We start from the raw sequence: 16,603 nt of genomic DNA, 5'->3' as shown, positions 1-16,603 counted from the left end.
ATATTAAAAGTGGTGTAGTGGTTAAGAGCTATGGCTGTTAACCAAAAAGTCGGCAGTTTCCAAGACAGATTGGATAACAAGTACCAATATTATGAAGCCCTGGTGGCGCAGTGCTTAAGAGCCTGGCTGCTAACCAAAAGACTAGCTGTTCAAATCCACCAGCTGCTCCTCGGAAACCCTATGGGGGTAGTTCTGCTCTATTCTATAGGGTCTCTATATGAGTTGGAATTGGCAATGGGTTTATGGGTTACCAACATTATAGGAACAACTTCCATTTATTTTCTACAAAACCAAACCAAACCCAACCCTTTGTGGTGGAGTCACGCTGACATATGTTGACCCTATAGAATACAGTAGAACTGCCCCATAGGGTTTCTGAGGCTGTAATCTTAACGGAAGCAGATTGCAGAAGATTGCCACATCTTTCTCCTGTGGAGCCCCTGGTGGGTTGCACACCGATCTATTGGTTAGCAGCCGATGGCTTAACCACTGCACCACCAGGGCTCCTTCTACCAACCCAAGGATCGGATAATTCACCATTCATTTTTGTTGACATTATATCATAAAAAAGTATTACACCTTCTGTGTCAATAGGCCAGAATCATTTTCTGCAAAGGAAACAATTTTTAGGGGCCTAGAAAATGACGTCCACGATAGTGAATGATTTAACTGTGGCTTCAAGGCTTTGTCCTTCTAACACGGTTTCCCCCACTTGTCCTGATAACAATGTCATGTTATCGTTGTTAGGTGCCATCGAGTTGATTTTCGACTCATAGCGACTCCGTGTGACGGTAGAAAGGCGCCAACTTCTCCCGGAAGGGGAGCCGCGGACAGGCTGGGCATTTTCGGGCGGTCCAGGTCACTGCAGCACCGTTCAAATCTCAGCCCGCAGGGACAGCACGTGGAGGGGAAGGTTGCAGGAAGGCCGCGTATTCCGCGCACGCGCGCGCCGCCAATCCGGCCTGGCGGGCCTGTAGGGGCGGGGCGTCGGGTCGGGAGTGGGCTCTTGAGGTCTGGCTGTCCCGGCCACTTCTCATGCGCGGAATGCTGCTTCTGGCGTTGGGGGGCCGGTGGGCGGCCGGACTGCGGCTCGGTGGGAAGAGGGCGGTGCCGTGGGCGTCTGCCGCGTTCCGAGACCCCAGGGCGGCTGCCCCACGGGTGGCCTCCTGCAGCGGTCCCTCGGCGCCGGTCCGCGGCGGGAGCGCAGGGCTGCGGGGAGCTGCGCTGCCTCTGGGGCGTCCGGGGCGAGCGCAGGTCAGCCATCCGAGGCCGGGCGCGCCGGGGTGGGGGTGAGGGTGAGGGCAGGGGGTAGGCGTAGTGTCGAACCCCTGTCTGCAAGACTCCGTCCCCTCCGTCATGCCCCCTGGCCGCAGTGCGGAAGGACGTCTGCAGGGCTTGCAGAAGTAGCAGGCCTTGGCTTGGAGAACCGGCTTGAGCTCCCGGGGTTCACAGCGCCAGCGAGTCTAGGAGTACCCGTGGGAACGTGGTTACTTTTCCAGGGGGTTCCAAATAGTGCGGGCTTGTGATGACTCGGTTTATTCTACTTTTCTATCCTTGAACGGAAGTTGGGAAGGGTTAATTTGCAAAGAAATTGGATGCAGAACCTGGAGACAGACCAAAAGACTTCTAGTCTATTATGTTTTTTATTAGATGGCTCTATTTTTGGGAATCCTTTGGCCTCTGCGATGGCAGTGGGTTTGATTTTTTTGGGTTTTGGCCTCCGGGAAGGAAGGGATGTAGACGTTAACCCATCCACTTTAATTTGAACAAATTATTTCCTGATCCTGCCCAGTGAAATGTCAGGATTGGCAAACCTGATTGAAACTTGGAGAAAATGCATAAAGTGGGATTGGAATGCAGTTAAATTTCAGCATAAAGGAATCAGTCAAACCATTTACATTTTGAAGTGTGTGCGCTGTGAAATTCATTTTTGGACTTTCTGGGAACTTTTTATGCTTCCGAAATTTGATAAGAGATCTCGAGTAAGTTTTTTTGGTAATGATTAAGAGAAACGGAGTGTGAAGTATTTACAAGTTCTGTAAGAAAATTGTTGCTCTTATTATTTTTTATACTAGCTATACAATATTTATTTTAGAAGTATTGAAAATGGTCTAGACTTCAAGTAAATAAAGCTGTTTGCAGTGTTTTGTTATTTTTATTCATATTTTGAAAAGATAATGCATTTAAATCTTTAAAACAATCGTATGAGAGCAATGTTCTCATTTAACAGCAGAATAGGAGAAACTTTAAACTATTAAATTATTTAAGCTTACACTAGATCTAAAAAGCTGAGGAGTTGGGATTGAAACCTAGGTCTTCAAACTCCAACTAAGCACGTGTCTACTTGTGACTGGGATTAAGGAAAGCCATTTTCTTAGCCAGTTTGATTTGTTTTGTTCTGTAGATTATTTAAGGAGCCCTGGTGGTGCAGTGGTTAAGTGATCTACTGCTAACTGGAAGGTCAGAGTTCCACCCACCACTGGCTTTGTGGGAGAAAGATGTGGCAGTCTGCTTCCGTAGAGATTTACAGCCTCGGAAACCCAATGGGGTCGCTATGAGTTGGAATCAACTCCACGGCAGTGGGTTTTGGGTAATTATTTGGGAGAATTATTTTTGTCATCTCATATGATAAGTTGTCTTCTACTCTGCATTGCATTAAAAAATTAAAAAAAAAATTTTATAGTTGATCTTAAATGCAAAGTACTGTGTACTCACGTTATAATGGTCTCTGTTTCAATAGATACCAGTTTGTTGGGAAGGATGTGTTCGATGTTTACATACACAACTTGAAAAATCAGAAGACGGGAGGCTGATCTATACTGGGAATCTGGCCCGAACAGTATTTGGTGAGTAATCGGAAGTAGGAGTATGTGCTTTTCTTTTAATTGTAAAAATTACACTTACCATACATTTACCTATTACAGTATTTTAGCCTCTCTTAACTACGAGTCTTAACAACAACAATGAGAAGGCACTAGGAAAAAATTAGATTATAATTTCTTTTTCTTGGAGCCTGTTAATAAGATGTAGAGATTGAGACCTTTACATTTTTTTGGAGGTTTGAAAAAGATTTTTGAAGGCTATGTTTTAACTTTGTGAGCTTATGGTTGGGCATTCACATAGATCACGTGAATTTTCCTTGAGCTTCCATGCTGTGGTCACCGCTCTCTTGGAATGTTTAACAGCAAAACAAAAAAATTATGTATTTCTGTAATGTTTGAGTATGCAGAGGAAAAAAATGGCCGAAAACCTCTTCAGAGTAGTTATCTTTGGGAAGTAGGGTAGGGGAACAAAATGGGCATGCAGTGTGTTTTTGTAATTAAAGAAATACATGTTTTATGTATTTTTAAGATAATCTTAGAATTTTCAACATTTAGTGGGTTTTCCAGGTGGTAGCGAGTTAGATCACAGAAGAGAAAGACAGCATATTGAATACCTCTGAGCTTGAAGCACTTTTCTTAGATTGTAGTTTAGTATTTAGTAAGGAGTAATTTGGTAGGGAAGGTCAGAACAACTTAGTGAGGTGTGTGATGTTAAGTTCCCTGAGGTTGTGTTTCTGGTTTATAATCTAAAAAAAAGTGTACCCTGAACCATGTGGAGGATTACTTTATAATCAGGTATGGCCAGAAGATTTCAGCACCCACATTTGCATTTGTGTGTTTGATCATGCTGGTTGGTGTGAAGCAGTCATCTAAAACTTACTCTGGAAGCCTGTAAGTTCTCAAGTTTGTGACAATAAAATAGAGTATGTTTAAGGTACAATTTTAGCTAATTTAAAATTTTTTGAGAATAAAGACTGATTGTAATCACGATTGAGTAGAGTTATTGGAATAATCGATTTTGAGTGCTTGGAAATTTCTTCAGAAGACAATATATAAGCAGACTATTGAGCCTGGTGTCCCATACCAGACCTGGGATACCAGGATTAATGCCATTGAGATGTGTTTTAACGGTGACCCCCACGGTACCCTTCCATCTGAACACAGACCATTCCTTCAAATATAGGGAAGGTTTATCAATTTATTTCTTGTTCTCACTTGACTCCATCTGGACAAAAGAAGCATATAAATACAAAAAATTAAATATAATTTTGATGTGGGTAGTATGTAATATTTGTGGAAGAGTATAGCTGTCCATGGTATTCAAAATTCTATGATTTTAACTTGTAGGGGAATTTAATGTTTGAATTCTTTCAATATTATGATTAATAGACAATCATATAATGGATTATCCTACACTTTTTCTATGTAGAGCTGAGGGACAGATGTTAAGATAGAGGTGCCAATCTTGGAGGTTCTCTGAACTATCACACGGGTCCGAGTCTAAAGACAACTGAAGGTCGTTTTAGTTGACAGTTGTTGTTAATTCAACAAAAAATAATTACCGATACCGTATGTGCTGTGCATTGTGCCAGGGGCTTTGCAAGAGAGATTCAGAGATAAAGCCCTTCAGATCTTGCCCTTCAGGATCTTAGTGTCTGGTCAGAAAGATAAGATGAATACATCATAATAATCATAATAAATCATTTATAATATTTAGAGAGAACATGGATTTGATTTCAGAAGATACATATTTTCAGATTAGGGAAAGAAAGCGGTAGTGCAGAAAGGGCTTCAGCGTGATGGCATTTCATCATTTTAACATGAGTGGAATTTGAATGTGAAGAGATGTGAAAGAAGGCCATCCCAGGCACAGAAGTATGAGCAGGGATGAAAAGGTGGGAAAGCCCAGAATACGTTTAGAAAATAGCCCTTACTTAGCTCTAGGCAAAATAAAAGTATATGTGTGTATCACTTTCTAAGAGGTGCCATGACAAATTATCACAAACTTGGTGGCTTAAAACAACAAAAATACATTCTCTCACAGTTCTGGAGCTAGAAGTCTGAAATTAAGGTGTCAACAGGGCCATGCTCCCTTTGAAGGCCCTGGGGGAGAATCCTTCCTTGCTTCTCCCAGCTTCTGGTGCTCTGGCAGCCCTTGGTGTTTGTTGGCTTGTAGCTGCACCATTCCAATCTCTGCCTCTTTCTCTGTCTCTGTGTGTCCTTGGCTGTCCCTTGTAAAGACTCTCATTGGCTTTAGGGCCCCCCGGTCCAGTATGATCTCATCTCCATCCTTACCTTCATGCATCTGCAAAGACCCTGTTTCCAAGTAAGGCCACATGCTGAGGTTCTGGGTGGACATGAATTCTGGGAGGACACTATTCTACTCACTACAGTGTAACAAGAGTAGTGGCAAAAAAAAGAGAGAGTTTGGAAGCGCTGAGGAGTTTCAGCTTTTCATGCAGGAGACAACTTGGTCCTCATTGTATCTCATGTGTTCCAATGTCTTAGCAACTGCCTGTGAGAGGAAGGAAAGAAATATTTTTAAATTAGTGATGTAAGATAGAGAATTAAACCTTAAACCTGGAGGCTTCTTTGATTCCCCAACGGTACCAGATATATTAGCCATTTTCCATTAATTTGAATGTATTCAAATATACTTTAATGCAACATTTACTTAAAATAATTGATTATACTCGTTAAATAAGATTACATCGTAAAATCTTTTTCTGTCTGATTAGCAAAGTAGTATGTGGTTTTTTTTAAAAAACAATGGAAAAGTATAAATAGGCAGGAAAAAAATTGTCAAAAATTCTACCAAGCAGAGGTAGATATTTTGGCATATTTCTAGTTCTTTTTCTCTGCATTTTTTTGAATATATAAATCTGTATACTGATCTTTTTTCCTGTCAGCATTGTATCAAAAGTATTTTCCAAATGTTTTTATACATATCATTGTCGATGGCTATACAATATTTTAGCATATAAATGTTAAAATTTAATCACTTACCCTATTGTTGGACATTTAAGGTATTCCTAGCATTTGAGTATCATAAAAACATTGTAATGAAAAGCTTTTAACCTAGTAAATTGTTTCACTTTTTTTTTTTTTTTTTTTTAACGGGTAAAGTCCCAGAGGTGGGACTACTGACCCAAAGGGCATAATTTTATTTTTTGGGCAGGAATCATCCGTGGATGGTGCTTTGTACTTCCTGTGTATCACATCAGGATGCACAGCTGATCATGGTTTTAGATACTGTCAGCCTGGCCCATCAGCCTTTCACCTAATGTTTAAACAATTGATGATTATTATCTAGGTGTATTACTTCATAAAGGGTTCCAAGATGGTGATTCTTTCTCATTCCTTCTCCATTTAGTAGCTGGAATTCTATTAAAAAACAAACAGCTTATACTCATCAACTATTTGGTACTCTAGAATATGGGGTTTATAAGAAAGGCAGAATAATGGTTGATATTTTTTTAATAAGGTTTTGGTAAAGTTCACTCTTCCTCTTCCCTCCCCTTCTACCTTATTTTTCTGTGGATTACTGTTTTCATTTGTAGATGTGTGTGTGTGTGAGACAGAGAGAGAGACGATGAGAGAGAATGTGTTCTATTCCTTACTGCCCTTTCTTAGGTAAGTGGTGACATACCACCTACACCGCTCTGCACCTTCACTTTTCCATTAACATTGTACCCCGGAGATGACTCCATAACAATACATAAAGCTCTTTCTTGTTACTTTTAACAGCTTCACGGTGTTCCATTATGTACAGCTACCATAATTGATTTATCTAGTCCTTAATTGATGGTCATTTGGGTAGTTTCCAGTATGAATAGTGCTATAATATTTTCATGTGTATGTCATTTCATATTTTGGTTGGGTATCTTTGATAGAGATTCTTAGAGATAGGATTGCTTGGGTCGAAGCATAAATACAGATGTAATTTTGCTAGATGTTGCCACATTTTTTCCTCCTTAGCAGTTACACGATTTTGCATTACTAACAGCAGTGCATAGGACTATCTGCTTTGCCATCGTCTCACAACAGAGTATGTTGTCAGACTTTTGTGTTTTTGCCAATTTGGGTGGAAAACAGCATCTTACTGTATTATTTTCCTACAGCTGCCATGACAGAGTACCACAAAGTGGGTGGCTAAAAACAGCAGAAAGTTCTAGTCCTTCACAGCTCTGGAGACTAGAAGTCGGAATTGAGTGTGTTAGCAGGGCCATGCTCTCTCTGAAGGCTCTAGGGGAAGATCCTTCCTCGTTTCTTCCAGCTTCTGGTAGCCTTTGCATTCCTTGGCTTGTTGCATTGTAACTCGAAATCTCTGCTGCCATCTTTATGTGGCTGTCTCCCCTCTGTGTGTCTCTGTTTGTTGTCCCTTCTAAGAACACCAGTCATATTGAATTAGGGCCACCCTATTCCAGTATGACTTCGTACGCATTTAACTAATTACATCTGCCAAGATGCTATTTCCAAATACTGTCAAGTTCACTGATACCAGGGCTAGGACTTGGACATACCTTCTGGGGGACACAAATCAACCTAGAACACTTACTGTAGTTTTAGTTACATGTTTCTTATGAATGAGGTTTAGCATTATTTCACCTCTTTAAGGGCCATGTGTGTTTTTATTTCTATGAACTTTCTGCTCATATATCTTGTATGTTTGTATATATGTATAGAGTTAGTCTTTTTCTCTCATATTCTAGAAACCTTTTACATATTTGGGATATGAACCTTTTGTGATAGAAGCTGCAAATATTTTTTCTAGTTTCTCATTTGTCTTTTTACTGTGTTTATGGTGTTTATATCATTGTACATCTTTTTAATGTAGTCAGATGTATCAGTCTTTCTCTCTAATTGCTTCTGTATTTTGAATCATAAATTGAAAAGTTTTTCCATTCCCAGATTATAAGGGACTTCATGAATATTTTCTTCTGGTAGCTCTATGATTTTGTTTTTTACATTTATATCTCTGGACTATTTGGAATATTTCTGGTATATGTTATGATGGATGAATTGAATTTTATTTTTTTCTATATGGCTACCTAGTTGTCCCAACATCACTTATTAAAAAGTCTGTCTTTTCCCCACTGGTTTTACATTTTACCTTTATCGAATAACTATATTTCCTTATGCAATTGGGTTTATTGCAACTGGATTTTGTTCCACTAATCTGTGTGTTTATTTCTATAACGATACCATACTGTTTTAATAATAGAGTCTTTATATTATGTTTTAATATTTGGGAAGGCTAACCACCTCCTTGTTGCTTTTTCTCTCTCTTTTTTTTTTTTTTTTTTGCTTTTTTGTTCTTCTAAATGAATTTTATAATCAACTTGCCCAGGATCTCAACTTGTCTATGTTAAAAAAAAAGATGATATTTTTATTGGGATCATGTTAAAATTATAAGTTAAAACTAATAAAAATTAAATTTTAAGTCATTTAATGTGATAGATAAAAATTTTATCACACTTTTAAATTGAATGTTCTTCTTGCTAGAGAAACTGAATACTTTTCCCATATATTTTTTAGCCACTGGTGTTATTTTTTGGGGGATTTGCTGCTTCGGTCCTTGGCACTTAGCCTGATAAAGTTCCCATGTTTGATTATTGTATGTTAGATATGTGGAAGTGCTTGTTAACAGAAAGTCTTATTTGACGATATGCCGATGAATCAGCTTTATAGTATTAACAAAGATCTTTGAATAATATTAAATCTTTTACTGGGGAACCGAGCTAGGGGCCATTTAACCCTAAAGCAGTTTCCCGCCTAGAGAGGCAGTGCTTTGTAACAGTCAATGACATGGGCTCCAGAGCCAGATTGCTTGGGTTTGAGTCCCATCTCGGTCATTTGCTAGCTATGAGATGTTGGGTGAGTGCCTCATTTTTCTCATCTGTTAGATGGGTACGATGGTAATAATAATTATACATATGCTTCATCGGGCTTTGTCTGATGAATAAAATTGTAAAGTGCTTAAAACAGAGCCTGACATGTAATAAGCACTATATGTGTGTTTTGGTTTTATTGTTGTTTTGATGAAGATACAGTAAGAAAAAAGATAGAAAAGCTAGTAGGATAGATTGATTCTTTTATAAAACGTGTAAGTATTAACCCCCTCCTTTTTTTTTTTTTCTCCCATTTAGGTGTGAAGTGTTTCTCTTATTCTACAAGTGCCATCAGCCTTGCTTTTCTACCATATATTTTTGCACAAAATAATATTATATTTGGAAGTCTGCCTTTGCAGATCTTATTTTATGGCATCATAGGAAGCTTTACAGTGATCACTCCGGTGCTGCTTCACTTTGTTACAAAAGGCTATGTCGTTCGCTTGTACCACGAGGCCACAACAGACACTTATAAAGCCATTACTTACAGTGTCGTGCTTTCAGAGACGAGTACAGTGTTTCGCCAGAATGACGTGAAGATTCCAGACAGCACACATATGTTTACCACATTTTATGCTAAAACCAAATCATTATTAGTTAATCCAGTGCTCTTTCCAAACCCTGAAGACTATAACCATCTAATGGGTTATGACAAACCATTCACTTTTGATATGGAAGAAGCTAGTGAAAAGAAACAGCTTAAAGATGAGAAATGAGTTTGTTATTTTTATGTCTGTGCTTAAGTGTGATTTATCTTTCAATGTACAATAATAAAATTGCCATTACTTTTGTATCTGTTAGTGACTGCTAAAACGCTTTCAAATCCTATCAAACAGAGCTTTTAGTTAATTTTCAGTGAATGATGATCCTTTATAATAAGCTATGTTTGAAAAACAAAACATGCATTTTTCTATTTGTGTTTTAAAAAAGTATGTGAATATATATGTATATGCTGGTGTATACATGGATTATTTTATAAATGCTATGTATATAATAAGCATGGTTGCCTCTAAGCCATGGGATTGTAAGTCAGAGGTAAACAGGGGAGTTACCTTTTTCTTAGTGTTTGGATGTTTTCTAAGTGAGTAGATACTATCTTTTCCCACATTAAAAAACATTTTTTAACATTCACAAATGATGGGAAGTAATATTAATCTGTCTTCTTTGGTTCATAGCACAAGTTTTTGCCTAACTCCTCTGGCATGGTTGCCTATAGTGTTACCAGGTGGAAACCCCAGGTTCTTGCTCGGCATGGCTCGTATTGGCCAGTAAACAAGAGACTGAGGTGGGAGAACAGGAAAAACACCTTTATTTCGTTGTACAAGGAAAAGGAGTCAGTTGGAGCTGCTGCTGCCAAGACTGCTCGCCAAGGGCTGGCAGGCAAGTTACTTTTAAAGGGGTTTCCAAGTAGGGAATTCATACAAGGTTCATCAGCAACATTCTTAATCATACTACGCAGGTGCAGTGGGGTTTACGTATAACCTCCAAGCAACAGCAGGATTCAGATACAAAGCTGGGACGGGGAGGAAGCCCAGCAAAGGAAACAGGATTTTTCAATACACTGTCGGCGAGGAAGCCAGGCAAAGGAAACAGGATTTTTAATACAACACTGTAGGGGCTTTGTCTCAATAGTAAGAATCTTCATGTACAATTGAAAGTGTGGTTACAGGAAATTGTGATACAAACAGTGTCTTTGGTGGTCCCATTTGTTCGTCTGTGCTGTCTTCCTTCGTGTACCCTATCAGAGTAGAACAGTCATTTGTACTAAACAGATGGACAGTACCTTCTATAAAACAGTGATGTCTACTCTACCAAACACTTGCATTTTAAACTTTGTACTTCTGATTGTAAAAGGAACATTTATTCTTGTGAAAGATTTTCAGCCATTTGGGAAGGAGCAGTAGGCGACAAACCATGCTCTTTAGATCATTAGGTATTTTTTGAGTGCCTAGAGTATGTCAGGTACTGTGCTAGTTGCCAGAGTCACAGTTAACAAAACGCCCAGTCTTCATGGAGCTGCCTGAGGTCTCCTGTCGCCAGCCGTGATGGCGAACTTAATCTTCATGGCTCGTGTGTGTATGAGGCAGGGTGCCGGAGAAGCAGCAGGGCATCTCTAGATCACAGGGAAAGATTATTCGAGTCTGAAGCTGCTAGAAGCTTATTCACAGGACACAGCTTGAAGCAGAAAAGTGTTTGCTGTCTACCTCCTTTAGTCTTTCTGAGACTCAGAGCCCACCTTTCATTAGGATCAACTGGATAGACTGTCAACTCACCCACATTGGTGCTGACTCGGCCCTCAGGTTGGGCTTCTCCCTGCCTGTTGCTCTTAAGTAAAGCAGACATCCTAACATTTCTTTCTTAAATATGCAATTTTGTAACTCTACAAGGTAAGGACTTCTTTAAAAAGAACCCACAGTATCATCCATTATATCTTAGAAACATCCCTAATGTTATCAAATACCCAGTATGTTCAAATTTTCAATTATTTCATGATTTTTTTTTTTTTAACATTTGGATCATGGTCTGTCTTAGGCTGGATTCTCCCATAAAAATGGCATGGGGGCAGTGTCTGACCTAACTTCCCAAGGGGGAAGGAGATTTAAGATCAACAGCCCAAGGCTGACTCCTATGAGGCAGAGGTCAGACATGCCTCCTCTCTTCGCCATCTCTCCCAATTCTGACACCAACCGTCCCTCCCGTGACACTGTCTACTTCTCTGCTGGGTTCAATAATCCATTGCAATGGCCACACACAACTCACAGACAGTACTCATTATTACAGGGTTTATTAGGGAAGTAACAGGTTGCAATTCAGGCTGGAACACTCAGGACATAGTTCTTCCACCAGGGCAGCCTCTTTTCAGCTGTGCTTGCAGGCACACCTCTCTCTGGCCCTAGGCCTCTGCCCTGCTCAGGCAAGTGTTAGAAAGGTCTTTTAGCCCCTGCTAATAAGTGCTCTGAGGCACCCCAGGCACTTAGCTTTCTTGCTCCTTGGGCCGGGAAGCCCACCGCATGATCTGCTGGTCTCTCCTCCCACCACTCCTTGGTGTCTTCAGGGTTACAATCCTCTCTCTCGGTCTCCTGATTCCAGGAGCTTCTCAGTGTAAGGATACGGGTCCAAAGGACAAACTTTCTGCTCCTGGCTGTCCTTCCTCGGTGGTGATAGGATCCTCCCTTTCCCGGCTCTGGGACGGTTCATTTCAAGCCCAGTGGGATGGCAAAACTGACCAATCCCCTTGGTGGGCCACGATTACTCTATTTGCACAGTCCCACTCAATCACTTGGGTAGGAGTTACAAGACCATGGCACAAAAGTGATCTATCACTCCACCTGCTGCTCCTTGGAAACTATGGGGTGGTTCTACTCTGTCCTATAGGGTCGCTATGAGTCGGAATCAACTCGATGGCAATGGGTTTGGTTTATATATATGTATATATATGTTATACACACACACACACACATATATATATAGAGAGAGAGAGAGAGATTTATATCAAGGTAATGGCTCACATGGTTGTAGATGCTGGAAAGTTCCAGGTCTGTGGGTCAGGTGTCAGGCTGGAGGCTTCTCCCAACTCATGTAGCTGCAGGGGCTGACAAACCCAAAATCGGCAGGTCATATGGCAGGCTTCTGGCTCATAGGCTGCGGAGGCTGATGAATCCAAGTTCGGCAAGTAGGATGGCAGGCTGCTGGCTCAAGTCCCAAGCACCAGAAGTCAGATGATGATGAGCTAATGCAGGATCCAGAGCAGAGCAAAAGCCAGTGAGCTTTGCCAGGAAGTCCACCTATATTGGATGCAGGCCCCCTCCCCCCACCCAAGGAAACCCCTTTTCAACTGATTGGCTGCTCATAGCCAATCTCATCATGGAGGTGATTAAATCAGAGCTCATCGTGGAGATGATTACATCATTACATAGCTGCCAAACTACGTCATAACTGCCAAACCACTGAGAATCATGGCCCAGTCAAGCTGACACACAACCTTAACTGTTACACGATCCAAATACGGTTCACACATTGTGATTCTGAAATCTCTTTTAAGACTCTTCTGATCTATGGACCCCTCCATTTCTTTCACTGTGTATGCGTGTGTGTTCCCTTGCAAATGAAGAAACTGAGTTGTTTGTCCTTTAGATCTTCTTACGGTCTAGATTTTTCGGATTGCATCCCCATGGTGTAGTTTAACATTTTCCTCTGACTTCTGTATTTCCGGTAAATTTGTAGTTGTATCTTGAGGCTTTCTCAGATTCAGGTTTGATTACTCTGGACAAGGCTACCTCACAGATGATATTGTTTGTATTAGCTACCTATAGCTTAATGACAAATTACCCTAAAACTTAGAAGTTTAAAACAGCAATAAACACATATTATATTGTACAGTAACTATAAGTGAGGAATTCAGGAGTGGCTTAACTGGGTGGTTCTAGCTCAGGGTCTCTGATGAGGTAGTAGCCAAGATGTCAGCTGGTGTTGCTGTCATCTAAAGGCTTGACTGAGCCAGGAGAACATGCTTCCAAGAGGGGTCACAACTGACAAGTTGGTGCTGGCTTTTGGCTGGAGGCCTCAGTGTTTCACTACATGGATCACTCTTTAGGGCTGCTTGTTTCTCCCAGAGCAAGCGTTCCAAAAGAGAGCAAGGGGAAAGCCACAATGTCTTTTATGACCTACCCTGTTATGGTACAATATTTTATTGGTTACACAGGTCAGCCTCATTCACTGTGGAAGGGGACTACATAAGGATATGAATACCAGGAGGTAAGGCTCATTGGGAGCCATCTTGGAGGCTAGCTACCACAGTGTTCTTCCATCAGGAGGTTCAGAGGTCTTTTTGTCTCTCTCTTTGTGATGTTAGCAACCCTCGATGCTCAGTGCCTAGATTGTTTAATTCATTAGGTGTTGCAAAATGGTTATATTCTATTATTCCTTTTTCATTTATTAGCTGGAATACTTCTATAGGTAGAAGAGTAAAAGAAGGTAAGAAAAACTTTCCTCCTCTACTATTTGGTTAGTTAGTAGTTCAGTTTGTATAGAAAAGTCAGGATAAATGCTTGAGTTTCTCCCTTTATTTACCAATTTTCAAAATAGAGTTGGTTTCCTAGCATCATCTCAGAATGACCAATTAGACTTAGAAAAAATTATTATGAGCTTGTAAATTTAGACATATTTGATGTGTTTTAATTCACTGGAATTATTATCTTACTGTGTTCATATAGTCCCACTGTGGTAGGCTGAATAATGGCCCCCCCTTGGAAACCCTGGTAGCATAGTGGTTAAGAGTTTGGCTGCTAACCAAAAGGTCGGCAGTTTGAATCCACCAGCTGCTCCTTGGGAATCCTATGGGGCAGTTCTACTCTGTTGTATGGGGTTGCTATGAGTTGCAATCAACTCAACGGCAGTGGGTTTGGCTTTTTGGTTTTGATTAAAATGTTCATGTTTGAATCCCTGGCCCTTTATATGGCAAAAGGGACTTTGCAGATGTGGTTAAGTATCTTGAGATGGGGAGATTATCCTGGATTATACGAGTAAATCAATATAATTACAGAAGTCCTTATAAGAGGGAGACGAGATTAGAGGAAAAGGTGATGTGATAACGGAAGCAGAGATTGGAATGATGTGCTTCAAAGATGGAGGAAGGGGCTACTAGCCAAGGAATGTCAGTGGCCACTAGAAGCAGAATGGAAACCCTGGTGGTATAGTGGTTAAGAGCTATGGCTGCTAACCAAAAGTTGGCAGTTCGAATCTACCAGCCACTCCTTGGAAACCCGATGGGGCAGTTCTACTCTGTCCTGTATAGGGTCACTCTGGGTTAGAATTGACTCGATGGCAACGGGTTTAGAAGCTGAAAAAGGGAAGGAAAAAATTCTCCCCTCAGAGCCTCCAGAAGGAACCAGCTCTGATGACTTTAGTGAAACTCATTTCTGACTTCTGACTGCCAGCTCTATAAGAGAATACATTTGCATTGTATTAAGCCACTAAGTTTGTTACAGCAGCAGTAGGAAACTGATACATCCCTCTTTGGTCAATGGGGCCCTCTTCAAATTGGCTATCTAATATGATAAAATGTTCCAGGCTCATGTTGTACATTTTCTGCCACCGACCTGGAATCAGCTGTTTCCCCAAGGAGTCCTGGTTCCTTTTAGTTGGAAATGATATTTTGAGACTACAATCTGGGTTTTTGCCTTTTTTAGAAATGGGAAAGTGGCACAGTTCTATACCTTTTACCAACATATGATTAATTTCCTCTAAAACTTTAGATTTTTAGGCTCCAGCTAGATATGGAGTTATGCCATTTTTGGCTACTAACCTCAAAACCATATCCTATAAAGGGATTTCAAGTAGCAAAGCATGTAAAGGATTAGCTACTTTTCTAAAACAGAGTGAGAGCTTTGAAATGAAATGCATATTGCATACAAAATAATGACCATTATCAGGACTCAAAACATTGCTTTGAGCTGTATTTGCCGCGGATGAGTGCATTCTCAAAGCTGGCAGGGGCAGAAATACCCATTGCCATTGACTTAATTCTGATTCTGACTCATAGTGACCCTATAGGGGCAGAGGACTGGTAAATCCCACACCCACAGAGGAGCACTACAGCAAGTGTCCCATGTCTGGGGTCTTGTCCAGCCCTCCCCTGCCCTGTCGCTAAACATGTTGCTGAGCAGAAATAGTTTGCATGAAACTGTGTTCGGTTCAGCTCTCTGGATCCTGGTTTCCAGGCCATGAATAATTGTTGTATAAAGAGCTATTGGAGAGAATAGTATTGCAAATGGAAAAGCAGCACCGTTGAGATTCTAAAGGAGCCCTAGGACTGGTTTTGTTACTGTTGACGGGGAAGTGTTTTGTTTTGTTTTTAAAGCTCCAGTCACTCTCATTGCATTAAGTGTTCAAAAAGGCAAATTCTGATTAGTTTTCCTTTCTTCCATTACAGGAAGTGCTCAAATATTAAAACAGACGCGCACAAAGGAGGAAATTGTCAAATGGGAACTCAGAAATCACATGACTGGTGACTAAATCTTTTCTGCTTAGTGAAAGAGAAGCGTCTGATGATTACTTAGCTATCCTCCTTTCATTTTTGAAGTTTTGGAGATTTTCAGTCATGTTCCAATTTGTGCTTTTTTCCACCCTGTTTCCTTCTGTATTTACTGAGCTTGGGGAGCCACGCTGGGTCTGCAACTCCTCGGATATAAGTATTTGGTACACCTACTGTGGTAAGTAAAACAATAACGACAGATGGTTTCAGCTAATTCAACGGTGAGTTTTCACAGGAACCTGACTCTGCTGCTGGCCGGACACAGGAAGCAACTGAGTGTTCCAGCTGCTGCTGCTGCTGCTGACGGGAAAAGTGATGGTTGGTAACTGCGCCGTGTGGATCTTCTCGATCCCTCACAGGATTCTCGGCTCTCTAAATTGTGTTGTGTTGACCTCCAAATGCTTCTGTGGTTCCCTCTGGTTAGGTACCTCTGCCTTCAGCCTAGTTTCGAGTTCTTCCCGGTTTCAGTAGAACTGCCTGCTCTGAGTTTTTGCCCCAGCCCCAAGACTTACTTGTTTTTCCTTTTGAGGAAGTAGAACCAATCCTAGCTGCCTCCTGAGACTGGTTTCTGCTCCGGGCTCTGATTTTTTTTAGGGCCCTTGGAATTATATTCCTAATTGGATATGTTAAAAATAATCACAGCTCACCCAAATTTGAACAGAAGGTTTATTGTGAGCACTTATTCTATATGCATATAGGGAGATCATTCTGATTCCAGAAAAAGCAAATGGCTCAGAGACACTAGGCACAACAAGGCTTATAAGGAGAAGAGGAAGGAGAAATATAGATCAGCTGTTGACTAATGTTAAGGTGACTGAGTGAACCCTACCTTCCCCTCTTTACTGAGATCAGCTGAC

The 16,603-nt window shown here is 40.8% G+C and overlaps 2 protein-coding genes across 2 annotated transcripts in view; both read left to right on the top strand.

The window, feature by feature from the left end:
- Window positions 1-1,021: 1,021 nt before the first annotated feature.
- TMEM70 (transmembrane protein 70) lies at window positions 1,022-10,063 on the top strand. The gene is made up of 3 exons (XM_004372519.2): window positions 1,022-1,254; window positions 2,741-2,846; window positions 8,972-10,063. The coding sequence occupies exons 1-3, from the start codon at window positions 1,036-1,038 to the stop codon at window positions 9,427-9,429; spliced, it is 783 nt and encodes a 260-aa protein (XP_004372576.2). The 5' UTR covers window positions 1,022-1,035; the 3' UTR covers window positions 9,430-10,063.
- A 5,643-nt stretch (window positions 10,064-15,706) lies between these two features.
- LY96 (lymphocyte antigen 96) overlaps window positions 15,707-16,603 on the top strand; it is a 34,286-nt gene continuing 33,389 nt past the window's right edge. The window contains exon 1 of the mRNA XM_012554451.2: window positions 15,707-15,924. Coding sequence (XP_012409905.1) covers window positions 15,813-15,924 — 112 coding nt within the window. The 5' untranslated portion in view covers window positions 15,707-15,812. The remainder of the gene's footprint in view (window positions 15,925-16,603) is intronic.

Source organism: Trichechus manatus, unplaced genomic scaffold (assembly GCF_000243295.1).
Source record: "Trichechus manatus latirostris isolate Lorelei unplaced genomic scaffold, TriManLat1.0 scaffold00018, whole genome shotgun sequence".
Taxonomy (NCBI): Eukaryota; Metazoa; Chordata; class Mammalia; order Sirenia; family Trichechidae; genus Trichechus; species Trichechus manatus.
Note: the sequence above shows the minus strand (reverse complement) of the source record. Positions and strands in the feature narration are given on the sequence as shown.